The sequence below is a fragment of the Nothobranchius furzeri genome, chromosome 3 (genome assembly GCF_043380555.1).
Source record: "Nothobranchius furzeri strain GRZ-AD chromosome 3, NfurGRZ-RIMD1, whole genome shotgun sequence".
In the NCBI taxonomy this organism is placed as follows: domain Eukaryota; kingdom Metazoa; phylum Chordata; class Actinopteri; order Cyprinodontiformes; family Nothobranchiidae; genus Nothobranchius; species Nothobranchius furzeri.
Genome location: NC_091743.1, coordinates 45,902,120 through 45,923,015, shown reverse-complemented (window position 1 = coordinate 45,923,015; position 20,896 = coordinate 45,902,120). Strand labels below are relative to the sequence as shown.

Below are 20,896 nucleotides of genomic sequence, written 5' to 3'. Positions count from 1 at the left end.
CAAAACGCCTCCGTCAATCCGTGCGTGTCTGTCCCTTGCGGAGCTGACGGAGAAGCATAAACTAGGCTTTATTCTACGTGAGTGTGATGTAATCTTAGCATCCAGGAAATAAAGTCCCATATCAGCTCAAATGCAGAGTGACAAAGTCATTAAAGTGCGGCAACACAGTGGATTTAATAGAGTTTTAAAGAACAATCTCTGAGTGAAGTGAGGTTAGTTTTTTGTCTCACTGCAGATATAAAAACTAACTCTGCATCAGTCAGACGCAGCAAAGCTCACTGTCTGTATGAGCGTGAGTGTCGGAAAGCTGATAAAATCGGCTGTAAAATAATTAAAACAAAAGTAAAAATGCTCCTTTGCTTTTCAGAGTCCACATCCAGAAGGCTGGAGCCGTGTTTCACTGACAGGCTGTCAGACTAAAGCCCTGATGAGCTCAGCTGGGACAAACTGGTTTGATGTTTAGGTAAGTGAAGATCTGGTTCAAGACCTTGAAATGCTAGTAAAAAATAATTTAGCCAGCTTGCTAATGTTACTTTTCTTCTCCTCTAAAGCCTGATTTATGCTTCTCCGTCTGCATCAGTGCGGAGACACGCAACGCCATTATCCATCCTTGCATAGGGCTCCGGCAGGCACGCAAGTACGTACGGAGTCGAGCCCACTTGTTTAAACATCCGTCGAACGAGATGGATTACGCAAGCTTGTGATTGGTCAGGACGCCGCTGTTGTTTACAGTGCCGCCATTGCAAAGAGAGCAGAAGATAACTAGCGGCAGACACGGAGAAGCTTGAAGACTACCTCGCGAAAAACTCTAAAATTTAGGGCTGGGACTTGATTAAACATTTTAATCTAATTAATTACAGGCTTTGTAATTAATTAATCTCAATTAATCGCATTTTAATCGTTCAGGAAAATGTGCTCTCAAAGTAAAACTTTTAATTAAAATGTTGAGACAGAGAATCAAACATTAGACATGGTTATTACTGTAAACTAAAGCTTTTAATAAAAAAATGCATTTTAATTATTCAAATGTCACTGTGTGATATGAAACAAAACCCAAATCAACTAAAATTTATAATTACAAATAGAAGGTTCCTGAGCCTTTAAATAGTCTCTCTGTCTAGTTGAATGACTGAAATAAATGTGACTTTGCACCAGATTCAAATTTTTCCAGTTTCACTTGTGTGTATAATCGGGAGTTTTTATTAGCATTTCTACTCATAATGTAGTAAAAACACATAAATAATAATCCTTCAAAATGACAGTAGAGCAGGAACAAATATGATCTAGGACTTAAATGTACTAACTTTTAACACCAGAGCAGGCGTGACATATTCTGAGAATGATCAGGAACACTAACTGGTTTCAGTTGGATGACTGGAGGTTGATGGGATGATAAAAGATCATGGCGAGGAAATAATGATCTGACGAACAGGTGAGCGGACCTTCCTTACGTGGGAAGTCCTGATGTTAATAAGGGGATGCTGCAGACCCGCAGATTCACGCCTGCAGCAGCGAATCTGGTGTGATCTCCAGCCTGATCACAACTTTCTCGTTCCTCGCTGCCCTTGATGTACTTAAGCATCCGGCAGCTTCAAAACACCTCGCAGCGTAATGATAGTAATGCATGTGATGTTTAGACAGTGACTCGTCTCAGAAACATAATACCCCGACAGCATTGTTTAGAAAATCATCAGAAAAGTTTCAGAGTGTTTCTGTTTTAACTTAAACTTCTGTTTTCAACTTTAAGACACGTTGTTTTTGACTGTTTACAGAGTAGTGAGAACACGGAGCGTTCTCCCAGCGGCAGCCAGGTGCCTCTCGTTTGTCTGACAACTTTCATAAACTACTGTTAGGGCACAGAATTATTCTATCTGGTGCTTTCAGCGCTGCACAGATGTTACGTAAATGTTAAAAATATAGCTTACCGCAACTTTTGTAAGTTTACAAATGTCATATTTCCCACTTTTTGGGACAATAAAACATTTCTGGTTCTCAATGAGATGTTTTTACTTCAAATGTAAAAACATCTCATTGAGAATCAGAAATGTTTTACTGTCCCAAAAGCTGGGAAATTTGTTTGCTGCAGCAGAAGTGTAACAAGTAAAATGGAATCAGATTGATGTATGTACAAATTTACCTAAAATACACATTTACGTGATTAAATATGTATAATAGGTATGTGTGTTGAAATTAGTTTTTACAGTTATTGCACATTAAACAATGTACATGTTATTAAACAAATGTCCCGGTTTGTGGGACAACCAAGGATTTCTGATTCTGACTGTCTTGTTTACAGAAATGTAATGTACAGCTTACCTCTGCACCCAGCTGCTGTTCTCCCTGTCCAAACGTCCTCCGTTTCTTTGTTGGCTGCTGCACTGATGCGCTGCATTCCTCAGTCAGAGAATGAATGGAGTCCCCAATGAGACACAAGTTCCACATCCACCTTCTGTGGATCCCAGCCGTTTTGAATAACAAACACAGAAAGCAAAATAACGCATTAGCGTGATTGCATCCAGCTAGCCACTGCTTCCTGGTGTACCAATTTTGGGAGAAGCCTCGTGTGTACAGTTTACCCTTCTCCTTGTCCTGCTGGCTTATCTTTACGTCGGGCTGATCTGGTCCAAGCTCTTTGACATTAAGTTTTTCCACCATAGTTCTCCTCTCGAACGGATACTGGAGAAGAGACCGAACTGAATTCAGTGGCTGCTGAGATCCGGTATCCATGTTGTAGGCGCACTGGCGTCCATGTCTACGTCTGCATCATGACCGTCACGAGTCACGACCAAATACGTGCTGGAGTCGAGACTCTCCGAGTTCTACCGAACACCAACGAAACCCTTGGCGGTAGCTCTATCGCCCATCATGCTTCTGAAACGTTCTGAAACAACGTCAACGCTGATTGGATACATTCCCATTCCTACCCTTTGATTTTCTTGTCAGCAATTGGACAGCTGGTCTCGTCCTGTTTGGGCGATTGAAAAATAGCACACAGCCTCCACCGCTCGGCAGAGACCGGCAGAGATCGGCAGGGACCAGCAGAGACCAATATATATATATATATATATATATATATATATATATATATATATATATATATATATATATATATATATATATGATTTATTTTTGTTACAAAACACACAATTAACTTAGAATATGTGATTATTGTTAATTTTATTTATTTATTTTTTAAAATAAAAATTAAAAACACAGGGGAAACTGGGAGGGCGGCGCCCTATCGCCCTCTACTGGCCAGCCGCCACTGCTGCTGACCGCACCTGGAACGTAGGAAGGTGGAGCAGGTAGCTGACCACACAGCCTCTCCCAGTTGTTTGCTATCGAAAATCTCAAAGAAAAGACTAGAGGGATGCCCAAGATTTCAGCAGTTAAATTGCTTCCAGAATAGATGGGATCAGCCAGGAGAACGTCATAGTTTCCCTTCCTCAGCTTCTTCATGATGGGCTCTGATTTCACCACACCACCGTCCAAAAACTGGAGGGAAATCTCAGTGTTGATCTTGAACAATTCCATGTATTTGATGTAAAGCTGAAAGTAGTTCAGCAGCAGACAGCGCTGGACTGACCATAGGGCATAGCGGGCAACTGCCCGCTGGGCCGACCCTTTCATCTTTTATGGGCCGGTGTCTGTTTTTTTTTTCCTGGCCTCTAGTTGTTGCGGACAACTTGCCCGCGCCGCCCCACGCGACGCCTCATAAAAGTTGGTGGAGATTGGCCAATTGGTAATAATACACTCTGGGCTGGACCAATAGCCAGAGGTCTGATGCACCCGCCAGTTGTTTGTGAATCTCAGTAAACAGACAGACGAGCTTTACAAAATGGAGAACAAAAAACGGAAAGGAGGAGCGGAGAAAATTCGACTACAAAAGAAACTGGCACATGTGTTAAAATCTTACAGTTGTTTGGTAGTGAAGGTTCAAGTAAAATCAATTTAGGAAGTGATGGAGCCTCAGCCCAGCGACAGGTTGGAGAAGAAAAGAGGGAGGAGGAGGAGAAACCCGAGCCGGTGTTGTGCCATAAATTGACTCGCTGCCAAAAAATGATTAGCCACTGCGGGATCGCGCACGGTTAGGTAATTGCATTTCTAGACAAAATTCCCCAGGATTTCGCCCTAAAACTCGGCATATCTAGCAATATGGACATTCAGAAAGCAAAGATAACCTCTTCCGGTACTTAAACAGATGTTTATCGCGGATATTAGTGTGGCAGTGTTTGTTGCACCCTGCGCGGGAGCACGAGGACGTGCTTGTGGAAAGAGGGAGGAAGATGTGGCTGTGTGAGCATCCACAATGTCCCGATTGATCATGCGCCCTGGCTACTTGGCCAAGGAGATGTCTCTTTGGCTGACTGGTTAGAGCGTATGACTCTCACCCGGGGGTCTGGGGATCGAATCCCGCCCGGGTCATTCCTTTCTGCACCTGCCAAATTAGTTTTTCCAGTTCTGAAGTTGTTTTAAGTGTTGCTATTTGTCTTAAACGTTCACAATGAGGGTATATTAAGCCTTTTTGCAATATTTGCGATTGAAAGATGGTTTGTGCCACAAACTTTGTGGTAAGAACTGGCTTTCTTTATGTTACAGCCTTGATACTAAAAAAATAAATAAACAATGTAAAATGGCACCCTGTATTGAATGTAAACGTTGTATAAATGGAAATAAACAATTCTCCAGCGATTTAATTTTTTCCCCTTCCTTTCTTTAGTCTACTTGACATGGAGCCACAGTTAACTAGTTTGGGGCACATTTTTACTTGAAAAAAAGTATTTAAAATGATCAAGCATTGACTTTAATGACACTGTGTAGGTTGCTATCTATACATTACGTTGCTCTATTTAAAAGTAACAAGATAAAAGCACTTCAGCACATAAAATTAAGATTGTCACTTGCCAAATAGACTACACCCTCCCGTTTACCTATAAGAAACGCCTCAAAATATCTTTAAATTCTTTATTGATGATTTAATTGTAGACAACTAAAATGGCATTTTACTTGCCAAAAAGTGATTGAATCGCTAAGATTTTCATGGAGGCTAAAATTGACCAAATAAGGGTTTTATGTATTATCTGTTGATGTTACTGTACTCATACTGTCTACTGTATCATCAAAAACACCCCAAAAATGGCAAAAAAAAGAAAAGAAAAAAAAAGAAGATAAATTCCCTTGCCAAAAATTGATTACAGTGTCCTGGTCACGTGTAAAGGGTTACATTTACCTAAATATTACTTTATTTATTATCTCTTGATGTTATTAGTGCCATCACAGGATGCTGGGTGTCTTTCACATTCATAAACTCTTCAAAAATGGCAACAAATGATCATTTCCCTTGCCAAAAATTGATCACAGAGTCCTGGTCACCCATAAAGGCTTAAATTGGCATAAATATTACTTCATTTATTATGATGCTGGTTGTGTTCCACAATCATATTCGAATAAACATGAAAATATTCCGTCCGAATATCTGTTTCTTGTTATAAATATAACAGCTAGAATGATTTACAGTTAAAATAGGAGAAACACGTGACTCCCCAGGAAGGGTCGTAACACCACTTGCCTCATGCACATAAGTGAACAAATCAAAGCAGCATGGAGACACTCCGTCTCCAACCACCTCTCAGGCAGCAGCCTGCACTCCCAAGTTCTACACATCACCAGAACATAAACAACCGCAACACAATAAAAGCAGTGTTATACAAAATGGAAGGCCTGTAGTGTTTATTCTCTTACAGTAACAACTTATCAATTTTTTGGAGGAATTTATTTGAGAATTTTTTGGTTTTTATTAATTGTGCAATAGAAAAGTAATCGCTAGATTAATCATCTAAATAGTCATTAGAATAGTCGACTATTCGATAAAATAATCATCAGAATAATCATTTTAAAAATAATCAGTTACCCCCAACCCTACTTTTTAGAATACCAGGATAGGAAGGATGGTGTAGGTTTACGTTTATTAGATTGATACATAAATACTACCAATAACGTTGGTGTGTGTCAGAAACAGCATAAGGCTTAATGTCTTTTCCAAAAAAAAACAGGTGATGGGCCGGTCTCCAGTCAAAATGCCCGGGCTGAATTTTTGTCCCAGTCCAGCCCTGGCAGCAGATTGCATGGAGTCACCCACTTTTTGTGTCAGAGGCTTTCCAGCAATCCCCACACTAAGCAAGCATGTTTCTATGTTAAAGAAAGCTGCATCAGTTACTCACTCACTCACACCCAGAGACATGTTAGGGTCACTAGTTAACCCTACGTGTGTGTGGGGGGAACCGGAGCGCCCGGAGTAAACCCACGCATTCATGATGGGGAACTAATTCTCCATCAGGAAGCCCCTATTTTTCTGGTGTGCTTGTGTGTGCTCTAAGGGGTGTTGCATCTAAGATTAGATATTCACTCACTCACTCACTCACTCACACAAAAATGTCTAAATTTAGAGAATGCTAATGCTAATTTTCGTGAGGTCACAGCTGGGGTTTAAACTGGTGACATCATCATGAAGCCTGAGTGTTTTGGGGGTCAGATGCTAATTTAAGGCCTAACTTTATGTTTCCGTAGACACGCCGGAGTGAGAAACTTCTTGAAGCGCCTCCACAATGAAACGTTCTGGTTCCTGACTGTTTGTGGAACGCTGTCTTTGGGGGAAGGCTCGTTTTCATGAAGACTTCTGCTTGCTTCCACTGAATCTATCTGTTCTTCAGGTGGAGAGCAAACATCATGTCCCATCTCGTAATCCTCGTCAGGCTCCAGACTCTCAGAAGTTTGTTCCTGAGGTTCACATAGAGAAGCTTCCTCTACCAGCTGGTACGTAAAGGCTTCCAGCTCCTCAGACAGCTCATCGTCTGGCTCAGGCGTGTTCTTCCTTGAGTTAAAGGTCTCCAGTTGTTCTGAGAGATCGTGGTTGATTTTCTCCAGATCTCTAATTTGTGTCTGTAAGTCCTCGTTGAACGAGTCCTTGTTCTGAATCTCCTGTCCCAGCCGGAGTTTCAGCTCTGACTCCTGTTTTAAACGCTGTTGCTGGTCTTCAATCAGATGTTCTCGTTCCTCCAGCTGAGTTTTGAGAGTCTGAATTGTTATTTTGAAGGTCTCTGCATTACTCTGGTAGTAATCCAGTCCCTCTTCCAGTTCACTAATTTCTACCTTTAATTTCTCATAAACTTTGTCTTTGTTCTGGATTTTCTGCTGCTGATCAAACTTGGATCTCAGCAGCTCAGATTCCCGTCTGAGTCGCTTTTGGAGGTTTTCCAGCAGATTATCTTTCTCCTTCAGCTGTAAGTTTACCTCTTGCATCATTTTGTTGCAGGACTCTTCCTCACCTCGGTAATAATCCAGTTTCTGTTTGAGTTCATCAATCAGAGTTCTGGATTTTTTACACTCGCTCTCTACCGTTGAGCTTATTTCAGCTTGGTCACTGAGACTTGTGTCCAGGCGAGACAGCCGTAGGTGTTCCGAGCCAACTGTCTGGAAAAGGGAATCGAAAGTTGGATGCCGACATCCAGGCGACTCCTGCTGGACTGGCTCAGCTAATCTGAGACTCGGTCCCAGCTGAGTTTCGTCCTCTGAACTGGGTTCACATTCCCCACAGAGAGAAGCCTTTTCTCCGTCCTCCTCAGAAAGCTTCTCCTCTGCCTCGTTCGTCTCAGAGAAGATACTTTTCATCTCGTCTACCAGAACCCCGTTTATAATCTCTAAATCTCTGATTTGTTCATCTAAAGCCTCTGTGAGCGAGTCTTTATTCTGTTTCTCCTCTTCCAACTGCAGTCTCAGCTCTGACTCCAGTCCTAACTGGTTTTGCAAACTTTCAGAAACATTTAGTTTTTCCTCTAACTTAATTTTCAAAGCCTGAATTGTAGTTTTGCAGGTCTCAGCGTTAAGCTGGTAGTAATCCAGACGCTCTTTCAGTTCATTAATTTCTTCTCTTAGTTTCTGATGAACTTTGTTCCTAATCTGGTCGTTCATCTTCCCCTGTTCAAATCTACGTCTCAGCTGGGATTCCTGCTTTAAAAGATTTTGCAGATTTTCACACACAGTTGCTTTCTTCTTCAGTTTGGTCTCTAAAGTCTGCAGGGTGACTTTGCAGGTCTCTGCGTTGTCTTGATAAACGTCCAGTTCTTGTTCCAGGACGGTAATTATGTCGTTGTATTTTTCCAATTCAGTCTCTGCTTGTAATGTTTGCTGCTTTTCATCACTTAACCATTTCTCCGTGATTAAAAGCTGAGACTGGACTTTCTCCAAGAGCGCCATATGGGAAAAATAAATTTGGGGGTGTTTACACCCAGTTAATTCCCGCTGAAGCTCCTCAGATGAAAAATGTAGAATAGACATGATTCTAGAGGCTCTTGGTCTTTTATCAAACTCAGAAAAAAGGTTTGAGGTTGTAAAAGATGATTGTCTCAGAGAGTCGATGTGTCTCACACCAGCAGTCGACTGCTAATGAAGTGGGAGCTGGCTGATGCTAGATAATAGGACTCTGAGCCTTTATGACGTCACTTCAAAGGATCACGTGGGCGGGGTGAAAGAAGTAGTAGTAGTAGGCACTGGTGGTCATAGTAACCCAAATGGGCGGAGCCTAACTTTAATGCATTTATCTCAGTCTGGACCATCGACGCTCCAGTGTTAACATCAACAGCAGCACCTGAACGCCCCTTTCTTTAACTTTATATGTAATAAAAATGAACTTTAACCTGAACCAACGTATTTCTTTCAGAAAATGTAAAAAATATCTCTTTTTTTTTTTCAAAATGTTAGCTTATAAGTCCTTTTGTCCCACATTTTGAATTTTTTTGTCATATTTTATTATTTATCTCAATTATAACATATTACAATAACACAACACCAATGTTTAAAATGCATCATTTTGGAGCAGCAGAGCTGTTTTTGTCAAAAACAACGTAAATGAGAAAGGGGGGGGGGGGGGGGGGGCTGTGTCACATTGAAGAAAATGTCGAGCAGAGCTAGAATTACGAAGCCCTTGACGTCCTCACCCAGGGCTGTGTATCTGCTTGAACTCTTGGGGCACCGGGGATTCTTGAGCAGAGAGGAGGAACAGCGCTGATCTTTGATGCGCTCCAGGCAACTGCGTCCTGCGCGCACGGCACATTGTCAAAGTGGCGCAACCCAAAAAATCTAATTAACCCACGGGGGCAAGGCTCTACAGCAGAGCCCCCCTGTAGATTCCCCCGTTTCTGACCTTTTGTGGGACTTGAGCGAGGGCAGAGGCGATCATGCCTTGTCTGTGGTCAGATTCTTGACAATAGATCCCAAAGAAAAGACCACGATGCCGTCATCTCCAGAGCTTTGGACAAACTTTTCGAAATACTGCAGGAACAGAGATTTTTAATTCTTTTAAGCAGAAAATTGTATTTTTTTAAATCAAAATCTGCTTTTTTATTCAATAAAACAGCTAATAAGATGTCTATTTTTGTAGATCTTTTTTTCCAGATCTTATTCTTTACATTAGGATTTAACCCTCTGGAGGTAGGCGTTGCAGATGTGCAACGTTAGAACCATTTTTACACTCAAAAGAAGGATTTAGTTGTTTGCCCTTTTATCAAAACTTGTTTTGAGCCTGAGAGGGTTAACTATGATTTTTTTGGTGTACAATTATGGAAAAAGCACCTTTGGTAATGGTTTAGCAGGTTTGCAGTGAATCCCTCCAACAAATTTGAAGTTGGGAAGTAATGGACAGGGAAAGTCAAAATCCCAGTAGGTTCTCAACAACCAGATGTCAGCATTACCCATCATCTTACAGGCACTGGTGGGTGTTCCTGAGAAAACAAACATGTTCATGATGACTGGATGAAATCCATTACGTAATTTTCTAGTCAGTAATTCTCACCTTCTTCCACATACACTGATCCAGAACTAAGTCCTGCAGGACGTAGAAGAGGACGTTCCACGTTCTCTCTGAGAAGTTAATCTTGTCTGTCAGTCTGCTGACCGCACCTGGAACGTAGGAAGGTGGAGCAGGTAGCTGACCACACAGTCTCTCCCAGTTGTTTGCTATCGAAAATCTCAAAGAAAAGACTAGAGGGATGCCCAAGATTTCAGCAGTTAAATTGCTTCCAGAATAGATGGGACAGCTGCCCTGGGGCGTCCTGACAGAGGCGAGTCTGCCATACGCAGGCGACGCCGGTCCCTCCGAACAACATTTAAATGAAACATTGTCCTGCTGTAGCCACAGACATGAAGAAACATTACTAATAAAACCATAAATAAATCCACTAATATCACTTCTCAGGTGCAGCATGACATTTGACCCCAAATTCCCTCCACACACCGACTTGAAAACCCTTTGCAAGTGCAGGTCATTTATAACTAGTCATTTGGACAGCAGTAGCTCCCGAGGGAGAGCGGGTCGTTCAGTAATCAGAAGGTTGCGGGTTTAATCCCGGCTGTTTGATATTTTTTCTAAACAGTTTGACAGAAGTTACTGAAACTTGAGCAAAAACTCAATGGTCAGAATTTAACAAAAAAATGTGAAGTACAAACCATTTATTCAGAAGTGAAAACATTGGACACTGATGTTTTTCCTTTTCCTTTTTTGTAATAATAAAAACCCAAAACCCTATTTGATCACACAGAAGATAAAAAATACATCAAAACACTTTTGTTTTTTGCTTTTTTTAAACAGTTTCTTACTTCCCTGTTTTTACACAAGAGGTCAGTGGTCAAAAGACAGATTAAAATCTATATTAAGTCAGCCTTTCTATTGAATATTTAACTTTAATAAACCTGAGCTGAGTTTGTTATTCAGCCTTCCTCTTGGTGTTCCTTCTGCAGCAGCTCCTCCGGAAACAGAACCTGCAGGTCTTGTCGAGGAGGAACAGGAGCAGCAGAACCACAGAGAGCAGGAAGCTCAGGACATCCAGGCTGTGATTCTGGTACCAGGTGAGCTCGTGGGCCTGGACCCTCAGGTGCTTTGCTCCTTTGTGCCTCATGGTGAACTCGATCCAGAAAACCGCCTCGTCCAGAGGACTCATAGGTCTGTCGTGGTGGATTCTGGACAGTCTCATAGCACTTTCTTTGTAGCTGTGGATAAACAAGTTAACATAAAGAGTTATTCATAATGTATTGTCAGAGATTAATTTTCATCTCACAAACTGGGAATAATGAAAGGCACATTTGTAGTTTTGTACATTTAAGCTAGGTTACTCTTTCGGGCCATACAGTAAAAATTTGCCACGAAAACAGGAAATTGAAGGGAAATATTTATTCTGGTAATAAAGTTAATGCTGACTCATCACCAAAAACAAAACATTTTTTTTTAAACCTTTAAAACAGACTTGGTGCGGAAATTTAAAAAATCTTACGTTGTGCCATCGATGACGGTGTTGATCGCATCTCTGAGGTCTTCAGATGTCAGTGAGTTTAATTCCACAACAACTGCAGCTCCTTTGGCTTTCATGTGCACCATGTTGTCTGGCTGGTTGTCATGGTCTGCGTCAGACCCTTTTTTTTTGTGCCTCCTGGTGTCCTCCATCCCTCTCTAGATTCCCTCTTGTGTCCCTTTGTTCCCCAGCTCCTCTTGTGCTCCACTCCAGGTTCCCCCCTTGTGCTCTCTTAGTGCCCTCATGTGTCCTTGTCTGCATCCCTGTTATGTGTCTTATGTTGTAGCCCTTTGGCGCCCTCGTGTGTCCTTTTTCTGCATGTCAGTTTAGTGTCTTATGTTATCTTATCTACCCTTTCCTCACAGGTCAGCTCCATTCTCGTTCTCCCCAGCTCAGTGTGTGTGGGTGTATGTGCTATGTCCTCCTCCAGCTAGTTTGTGTGAGTCCTTCCCTCTGTCTTTTGGTAATATTTGTTTAGTTTTGTGTTTAGGTATTTGCCCTCCTCTGTTTCTGTTTTTCCCCATTGAGTTGATTAGTGTCACCTGCCTTCCCTCCAGCCCTCACTCCACACACCTGCTTCCTGTTTCCTTAATTTGTCTCCCAGTCTATTTAAGCCCGGTATTGTCTCTGTCTTGTGTCGGTCCATTAACGTATCTGTATGTTAATTCTGTCAGTGTTTGCTCGTGCTCTTGGTGAGCTTTGTTTCTCCAGCCTTGGAGTTTTTGGACTTTGGCTCGCTGCCTGGATTTACTCTTGTTCCGCCTTCAAAATAAAGGATTTTACTTTTCATCATCTCTGCCTCGTGTCATCCTGGGTAACTACATAATTGGGTCCTAACATCCTCAGAACGTGACACTGGTCAGCAAAAACTGGAATTCCCACCATGGGAACGCCGTGATAGATGGCCTCATAAACCCCGTTTGCACCTCCATGAGTGATAAAAGCTCTAGTTTTAGGGTGACCTGATGACGGGAGAAAAAGTTTACCATATTTTCCGGATTACAAGCCGCTACTTTTTTCCCCACGCTTTGAACCACGTGGCTTATAATGAGGTGTGGCATTACTGAAGGTTTTCCTTCACCTGCCACCAGGGGGCGCTTTAGCAGAAAGTGAAACACGTGGAAGTCAAAAGTGGAAATCGAAGAAAGTGCTCATTTTAATTTAGCACATTCAAGCAGCCGGCACGACGAAGAATTTGTTTCAAATCCATACCCCCTCATCATGGTAACTACACGTATGAGTTCATATGATGCCGCATTCAAGTTGAAGGCCATCGATCTGGCAGTAAAGGAGGGAAACAGTGCTGCCGCATGTAAGCTTGGCATGAATGAATCCATGGTTCGGCGCAGGAGACGGCAGCGGGAAGAACTCATTCAAGCCAGCTTCACCCGGGGATGATGACAGCAACACGGACAGCGACACTGACATCGCCACAGAAATATGTGATGAAGCTCTTCTGAGGCTGTTCAACTCCGACACTGAAGAAGAGAACTTTAATGGTTTCAGCGCACAAGAGGAAGATGAATAAACTAATCGATAACTTTTCTGTTTTGTTTCATACTGATCAGTTCAGTTACGTTCAGTTAAACTACGGTTTCAATTCAGAGATCAGCTGCTTTTAGCCCGGTGCGGCTTATATTGAGGTGCGCTCTATAGTCCGGAAATTAAGGTAATTAACTTTAGAGAAGAAGATAAAGTATTTTATTTAAGACCTTTATTTGAATAAATACACACTCACCTAAAGGATTATTAGGAACACCACACTAATACGGTGTTTGACCCACTTTCACCTTCAGAACTGCCTTAATTCTACGTGGCATTGATCCAACAACGCGCTGAAAGCATTCTTTAGAAATGTCAGCCATATTGATAGGATAGCATCTTCCAGTTGGGAGATGTGTGGGATGCACATCCAGGGCACGAAGCTCCCGTTCCACCACATCCCAAAGATGCTCTATCGGGTTGAGATCTGGTGACTGTGGAGGCCGTTGTAGTACAGTGAACTCATCGTCATGTTCAAGAAACCAGTTAGAAATGATTGGAGCTTCATGACATGGTGCATTATCCTGCTGGAAGTAGCCATCAGAGGATGGGTACATGGTGGTCATGAAGGGATGGACATGGTCAGAAACAATGCTCAGGTGCCCAGTTGGCACTAAGGGGCCTAAAGTGTGTCAAGTAAACGTCCTCTAGCATCAACAAGGCATTTTCGCCCACAGGACTGTGTCAGAGTCCAAGCCCCCAGGCCGGGCTCTCCCTGCTGACCGGCTTCCGTCTTGGACCACATTACCCAGCATGCCCCTCGCGGGGATTCCCTCCACGTTTCACCTGCGTCATCCATGTCTATATATGGAAGACGCTACACCGGCTCTTCACTCAGTCATCGTTCCACCGTGATCATGATCAGAGTATTTCCAAAGCTACTACAACTAAACCTCCACCTTTCCTCCTCAGACCTCATCCGTCAGCCGTTCCAGCACCGCTTTCAGCCCACCATCTGTATAATAAACGCTCTTACTCCCGAACCCAGTCTTCGAGTCTGACAGGATGACTGAGTCCTTTAATCCAGCGGAGTTCGAGCAGGTGAAGATAAAGATGGAGCAACTGGTGAACGAGAACGTTCAGCTCCACGCCCAGGTCGACCGGCTTAACACCAGACTGAACTCCCAGACCGATCTCTCCATGCAGTTGTCTACTGCCGTCACGGCACTCCAGCAGCAGGTTCATGCTCTCCACCTGCAAGCCCTCACTCCACCGACGGGAGAGCCACACTTCAGTCTCCCGGAGAAGTGGAATTGAGAGACGGGGAGTCCAGACGGTCTGCTCGCTACCCTCGAGATGCAGTTCGAGTGCCACCCAGGACGCTTTCCCACTGTGCGTTCTCGAGTGGCACAGCTCACCTCCCTGCTCACCGGACGCGCGGCAGAGTGGGCTGCTGCGCTCTATAATTCTAAATCACCGGACTGCAATGACTACGCTGCATTCGTGGCTGCCCTCAGAAAGATGTTTGTTCCACCCAGCAGCGAAATGGGGGCAGAGGCACGACTCCTAAAACTCCGCCAGAAGGAGCGCTCTGTGTGCGCTTATGCGTCGGAGTTCCGCACCATCTCCGCCAAGCTGCGGTGGGATGACTCTGCCCTTCGAGCCGTCTTCTTGGAGGGACTGGCAACCTACATCCGGGATGAGATGGCGGGAAAGGAGCTGCCCCAGAACCTGGATGAAGTGGTGGATCTGGCGTTGCGCATGGATCAGCGGGTTCTGGTTCGGCCCAAGCCCTTCACTCGCCCATCCAGGGCGCCTGGACCTCTTCCTCGTTCCCCCACGCCTGCTCCCGGACCCGCTTCTACTGATGAGTCCATGCAATTAGGCCACCTTCCTCCAGAGGAGAGACAGCGACGGTGGCGCGAGGGTCTCTGTGTCTATTGTGGCTCCTCCCACCACCGACGCCTGAACTGTCCATTACGTTTGGGAAACGAAGGAACCCACTGAGTATCGGGGTCGCTCAGCCTGGGTCACCTTCAGCCCCCACCTCTTCAAATCGACTCCTTCTTTATGTTACCCTCCTTCATGGTGAGGCCTCACTCCAGATGCACGTGCTGGTGGACTCGGGGGCCGCTGACAATTTCATGGACATGGATCTGGCTAAGCGCCTACGGATCCCCATGACCCCCTTGGAGAGAGTTGTGCCAGTGACCTCGGTGGACGGTAGGCCCCTCCAACCCTATCCGGTCCAAAACCGAACCCAGCCACTCCAGATGATTGTCCAAGGCCACAGAGAGACCATCCAGTTCCTGATCATATGTGCTCCCTCCTCTCCTCTAATCCTGGGATTTCCCTGGCTCCGTCTCCATGACCCCCGGATTTCCTGGTCCCAGGGCCGCCTTTTGGAATGGGGGGCCCAGTGCCAGGCCCACCTCTCTCCTCCTCCATCCATGCCAGACTGCCCGGCCGGTGACCCTGGTCCTACACCGCCCAATCTGCCACTGCCCTACCGGGACCTGGCTGCGGTGTTCGACAAGCGGCGCGCCACAACACTGCCGCCTCACCGCCCGTACGACATGGAGATTAAGCTGCAACCAGGAACCAGTCCACCCCGGGGGCGCCTTTTTTCTCTCTCTCCCGCCGAGTCCAGAGCCATGGAGGAATATATTGACCAGGCCCTCCGGCAGGGTTTCATCCGACCCTCGTCGTCCCCAGGTGCCGCAGGCTTCTTCTTTGTGAGGAAAAAGGAGGGTGATCTCCGCCCCTGTATAGATTACAGAGGACTGAACAAGATCACAGTCAGAGATCGTCATCCTCTGCCGCTCCTCACGTCCACCCTGGATGCCATCTCCCAGGCGCGGATTTTCACCAAGCTGGACCTCCGGAGCGCCTACAACCTGGTCCGTATCAAAGCTGGAGATGAGTGGAAGACGGCGTTCATCACCCCCACCGGTCACTGGGAGTACCAGGTCATGCCCTTTGGACTGTGCAACAGCCCCGCCGTTTTCCAACGCTTCATCAATGATGTCCTCCGTGACATGTTGGGACGGTGGGTGTTTGCCTACCTGGATGACATTCTGATCTACTCCAAGTCAGAGGCCGAACACTACCACCATGTTCGCGCTGTCCTGACCCGGCTCCTGGACAACAACCTGTTCTGTAAGCCCGAGAAGTGCTCCTTCCACCAGCGGTCTGTTTCATTCCTGGGCTACCTGATTTCGGATCAAGGTCTAACTATGGACCCTCAGAAAGTCCAGGCGGTGAAGGACTGGCCCCTACCAACCAACCTGAAGCAACTGCAGAGTTTTCTGGGTTTCTGCAACTTTTACCGTCGATTTATCAAAGACTTTAGCACCATTGTGGCGCCTCTCACCTCTCTCACCCGACCGAGCCCTCCTGGTCAACCGTTCCGGCTCACCCCAGATGCCGTTCGGGCCTTCCACTACCTAGTCGCTCGTTTCACATCGGCTCCTATCCTGCGCCATCCGGATCCGGCAGTCCCTTTTGTGGTCGAGGTCGACGCTTCGGATGTCGGCGCCGGCGCCATCCTGTCCCAAGGCGGCCCAGATGACAGGCTACACCCCTGCGCCTACTTCTCCAGGAAGTTTTCCGCCACCCAGCAGAAGTATGGCGTAGGGGATCGCGAGCTGCTGGCCATAAAATGGGCGTTGGAGGAATGGAGGCAGTGGCTTCTGGGCACCCCTCAGCCGTTCACCATCTGGACTGACCACCAGAACCTAACCCACATCCGGTCCGCCAAGCAGCTAAATCCTCGCCAGGCTCGCTGGGCCCTCTTCTTCGAACCCTACGAGTTCCATCTCGCCTATCGCCCTGGGACTAAAAATCAGAAGGCGGACGCCCTCTCCCGCCAGTTCACACATTCAGCGCCCACGTCCGGGCCGGCGCCCATCCTCCCGGAGCACCGTTTCGTGGCCCACCTTGGGTGGCCGTTGGAGGAGGCCATCCAAAACGCCCTCCGGGATGACCCAGCGCCGCCAGAGACCCCCGCCAGTCGGCTCTACGTCCCTGCGGCCTGTCGCAGTGAGGCGTTGGCCTGGGCCCACTCATCACGCCTGTCTGGTCACGCGGGCTTCTCTCGGACTCTCAAGTTCTTGAAACGGGCTCTCTGGTGGCCACGTATGGAGAGGGACGTTAAGGAATTCACGAGCGCCTGTGACGTCTGTGCCCGCTCTAAGGCATCCACCCAGGCTCCGGTTGGCACCCTCAGACCTCTTCCGGTGCCCAGCCGCCCCTGGTCCCATGTGGGGCTGGACTTTGTCACAGGTCTCCCGCCGGTCAACGACCTCGACACCATCCTAACGGTCACTGACCGGTTTTCCAAAGCTGTTCACTTCATCGCCCTCCCGGGCCTTCCCTCGGCCCGACGCATTGCAGAACTGTTTCTGGAGAATGTGGTGCGTCTCCATGGGTTCCCGGTCGACGTGGTCTCAGATCGTGGTCCCCAGTTCACGGCCCGTTTCTGGAAAGCCTTCTGCCATCTAGTGGGAGCTTCTGTCAGCCTGTCTTCGGGCTACCACCCACAGACCAACGGTCAATCGGAGCGGGCGAACCAACAGTTGGGCCGGTACCTCCGCTGCTTTGTCTCGGCCCAGCCCTCGCAGTGGCCTAAGTACCTCCTCTGGGCGGAGCTGTCCCATAATCTTCACACCTCCTCGGCCACTCAGATGTCCCCTTTCGAGGTCTGCTATGGCTACCAGCCCCCAGTCTTCGCCCACCAGGAACCCGAAGTCGCGGTGCCAGCCGCTCAATCCCTGGTGAGGCGTTGCAAGAACGCATGGATCAAGGCGCGGGCCTCCATTACCCGGGCCAACGCCCGTTATTCACACCTCCGCAGGCACCGCCCGGGTCCCTCCTATGCTCCAGGGGACAAGGTCTGGGTGTCCACAGCAGGCCTCCGGGTCCGCGCCGGTTCCAGGAAGCTCGCTCCCCGGTTCCTCGGGCCCTACCCCGTGCAGGAGGTCATCAACCCGGTCACGTACCGGCTGCGGCTGCCTACAAGCCTTCGCGTCCATCCTACCTTCCACACCTCCCGGCTCAAGCCTTACGTGGAATCTCCCCTCCTGCCACCTCAGGCTCCAGCACCTCCGCCGGCCCGCTTCCTCGACGGTGAGCCCATCTACACAGTCCGGCGCATTCTGGATGCTCGCCGCCGGGGTCGGGGCTGGCAGTACCTTGTAGATTGGGCGGACTACGGCCCCGAGGAACGTTCCTGGGAGCCGGCCCGCTCCATCTTGGACCCTGCCCTCATCTCGGACTTCTGGGCCCACCGGGGTGGCCCGGGGACTTCTGGAGCCGTCCCTGGACCGGGGGGTCCTGTCAGAGTCCAAGCCCCCAGGCCGGGCTCTCCCAGCTGACCGGCTTCCGTCTTGGACCACATTACCCAGCATGCCCCTCGCGGGGATTCCCTCCACGTTTCACCTGCGTCATCCATGTCTATATATGGAAGACGCTACACCGGCTCTTCACTCAATCATCGTTCCACCGTGATCATGATCAGAGTATTTCCAAAGCTACTACAACTAAACCTCCACCTTTCCTCCTCAGACCTCATCCGTCAGCCGTTCCAGCACCGCTTTCAGCCCACCATCTGTATAATAAACGCTCTTACTCCCGAACCCAGTCTTCGAGTCTGACAGACTGCTGCATACTGGATGTTTTTCCCTTTTCACACCATTCTTTGTAAACCCTAGAAATGGTTGTGAGTGAAAATCCCAGTAACTGAGCAGATTGTGAAATACTCAGACCGGCCCGTCTGGCACCAACAACCATGCCACGCTCAAAATAGCTTAAATCACCTTTCTTTCCTGTTCTGACCTTCAGTTTGGAGTTCAGGAGATGGTCTTGACCAGGACCACATCCCTAAATGCATTGAAGCAACTGCCTTGTGACTGGTTGATTAGATAATTGCATTAAGGAGAAGTTGAACAGGTGTTCCTAATAAACTTTTAGGTGAGTGTATCAAGTGCAAAAGTTTGACTAAGAAGCAAAAATTAAATTATTTTCAACTTGATTGTCTCTTTTTGCATCAGTTTTTAAATCTGATGTTTATATTTACTCACCCAGCAGGTCATTCTGTGGAATCCATGAGTAGAGTTTAGTGTTGGACCCCAGAGTTTCGGGAGTGTTCCCACTGTATTTCCACAGCACCTACAAACCATAACAACACTTTTGATCAAGTCTGCATCATTTTTGTCAGAATTTCAGAGATGTTCCTGACCCCTGACCTTTTGTGGGACTTGAGCGAGTCCAGAGGCTATCAGGTTTGCCTTGTCTGTGGTCAGATTCTTGACCACGGCCCCTAAAGAGAAGACCACGATGCCGTCATCTCCAGAGCTTTGAACAAACTCTTCTATATCCTGCAGAGGGAGGAACACGTAGAAGTAAACGGCACAATTAGGCTGTCATCTTCAAGTGGTGCTCGCTGAAGAACCACAAAGGCGGAGCTGCACCAGAAGGTGGGGCTGCACCAGAGTCAGCCCCACCCATTCCATCAGTCAGTCCAATTCCTTCCAGTTGTCAGACTTGATAGCGTTCTGGAACCAAAGAGGGTGTTATAGCTAATATCATCTAAAATGCAAGATTGAGGACGGAGCTGAGGTTCCATATAATAAAAAATCTAAATTTTGGAACTTTTTACCATGTTTTATTGTCATTTCCTCATAATTATTATGTCCTCATTATGACACGTCTCTAAATAAAGTAAAATTTTCCAGTGCAGATTGGAGACAACCCATAGAACCACTGATTTGGTCTCATTTCAGAGAAAAATAGAACTGGTTAGATGCACCTAATGAATAAAATTACTAACAAAGTCAGGAATCTTTCTTTGCTTCACTGTTCTGGTGCTGAGAATATCACTAATGCGGATCAAAGGAGATACACAGATGAATGCACCTCTTATTTATTATTTGGAAACTACATTTACTGCAGCTGGCAGATATTTTTTCTATTGATACATGGAATTTAAAGAATCATTTTAAATTTTAATAGGGGAAGACTGCAGGAGGGAGCGGTAAAATACAGGGGGTCCCCAGCAAAAACAAGAAACTTTACGTGTCTGATGAAACCCGCTGGATTTCCATCAGGCAGTCACGGGGCAGCTCCAACGACCCAGTGGCTGTGCTGGGTCAATGTTATCGAGCCCAGTCCGGTACCAGCTCGGCCGTGAACGAGCCGAGGCGATGCCGTGCTCTGCTTAAGAAGAAGCGTTATTTTCCCGCTTCAGAAGAAGCGTCCAACGTGTTTTTAGCCTTTCTCCGAGACATGTCACGTCGCTAAGTTGTTAGCACCGCGCGCTAACACGTCAATAGTGCAGCGTAGCCTGCTGGAGGTTTTAAGGGTTCAGATGAAAACACCCGACCTCTCAGGCTGCTCACACATCGATCTTAAGTTGTCGCTGTTGCGCTCACGCCGTAATACAGTATTAGATGTGTTTAAAGTCAGACATGAAAAAAATTAATACATTTTACATGAATAAGTGATGATTAGCCTGGCGGGGGGAGGAAAACCTGGCCTAATAAGCACTGGAGGAAACCCTGTCAAGATCGTCAACACTCGTTTATCTTAATGCTACTGAAACATGTAAACCAAAAAGCATTATATCCACTGCTACCTTTCTAATTTTAAACTCAGTAACTTATGCTGTAACAGCACCTTGCTCTGCCTGCTCCTTTCTTCTTGCTGCCCGCCGGCTGTGATCACAAGCGACAACAACATAGTAGTTCCCGCTGCTTCTTCGGGAAACAGCGAAAAAATAAAAAAATAAAACTTGGGATCTTGTAGGCGTGGCAGTAAGATTTTAGCCGTGTTTACATTTCTGTAAACTGTTCATTTTCAGGTGTCAGTAAAAGCTTAAGCTGATTTTATAATCTAATCACGCAGGAACGTCGGCCAGTGCCAAGTACTTCCAGGCGTTCCTGATTGATGGACTGGTCAGGTGGAACGAGGACCGCGCAGCGGCAGCTGAGGGACACGAGGCGCCTCTGCTGTCCTACAGTGGCCACCTCAGGCACACCCTGAACCAGAAGAGCCAAAGGGTGTTTGGTCATCAGATG

At 46.6% G+C, this 20,896-nt stretch overlaps 2 protein-coding genes across 5 annotated transcripts in view; both read right to left on the bottom strand.

Annotated features, from left to right (window-relative positions):
• The window catches only part of LOC129156112 (uncharacterized), a 31,342-nt gene extending 21,382 nt beyond the window's left edge, over positions 1 to 9,960 (bottom strand). The window contains exons 1-3 of one of the 4 annotated variants that reach the window (XM_070549215.1): positions 9,848 to 9,960; positions 9,628 to 9,776; positions 2,317 to 2,676 (exon numbers count right to left, since the gene is read on the bottom strand). In XM_070549215.1, coding sequence (XP_070405316.1) covers positions 2,317 to 2,676; positions 9,628 to 9,753 — 486 coding nt within the window. In that variant the 5' untranslated portion in view covers positions 9,754 to 9,776; positions 9,848 to 9,960. Of the gene's footprint in view, positions 1 to 2,316; positions 2,713 to 8,993; positions 9,093 to 9,199; positions 9,538 to 9,627; positions 9,777 to 9,847 lie in introns of those variants that run through there. The other 3 variants (XM_070549217.1, XM_070549214.1, XM_070549216.1) reach the window with 3 other exon arrangements.
• A 2-nt stretch (positions 9,961 to 9,962) lies between these two features.
• Positions 9,963 to 19,495, bottom strand: LOC129165863 (UDP-glucuronosyltransferase 2A1-like). Its single transcript, XM_054748920.2, has 7 exons — positions 19,480 to 19,495; positions 19,365 to 19,375; positions 19,067 to 19,198; positions 18,902 to 18,989; positions 12,189 to 12,301; positions 11,322 to 11,434; positions 9,963 to 11,040 (listed from the first exon to the last, which is right to left on the bottom strand). Exons 1-7 carry the CDS (start codon positions 19,493 to 19,495, stop codon positions 10,758 to 10,760), a joined length of 756 nt encoding a protein of 251 aa, XP_054604895.2. The 3' UTR covers positions 9,963 to 10,757.
• Between the last annotated feature and the right edge of the window lie 1,401 nt (positions 19,496 to 20,896).

Bases quoted from the DNA above. Each gene is read 5' to 3' on its own strand.
- LOC129165863 (XM_054748920.2), bottom strand. The intron at 18,990-19,066 runs GTCAGGGGTCAG...TATGGTTTGTAG, and splicing joins TCGCTCAAGTCCCACAAAAG to GTGCTGTGGAAATACAGTGG. The intron at 11,041-11,321 runs GTAAGATTTTTT...GTTTATCCACAG, and splicing joins ACCGTCATCGATGGCACAAC to CTACAAAGAAAGTGCTATGA.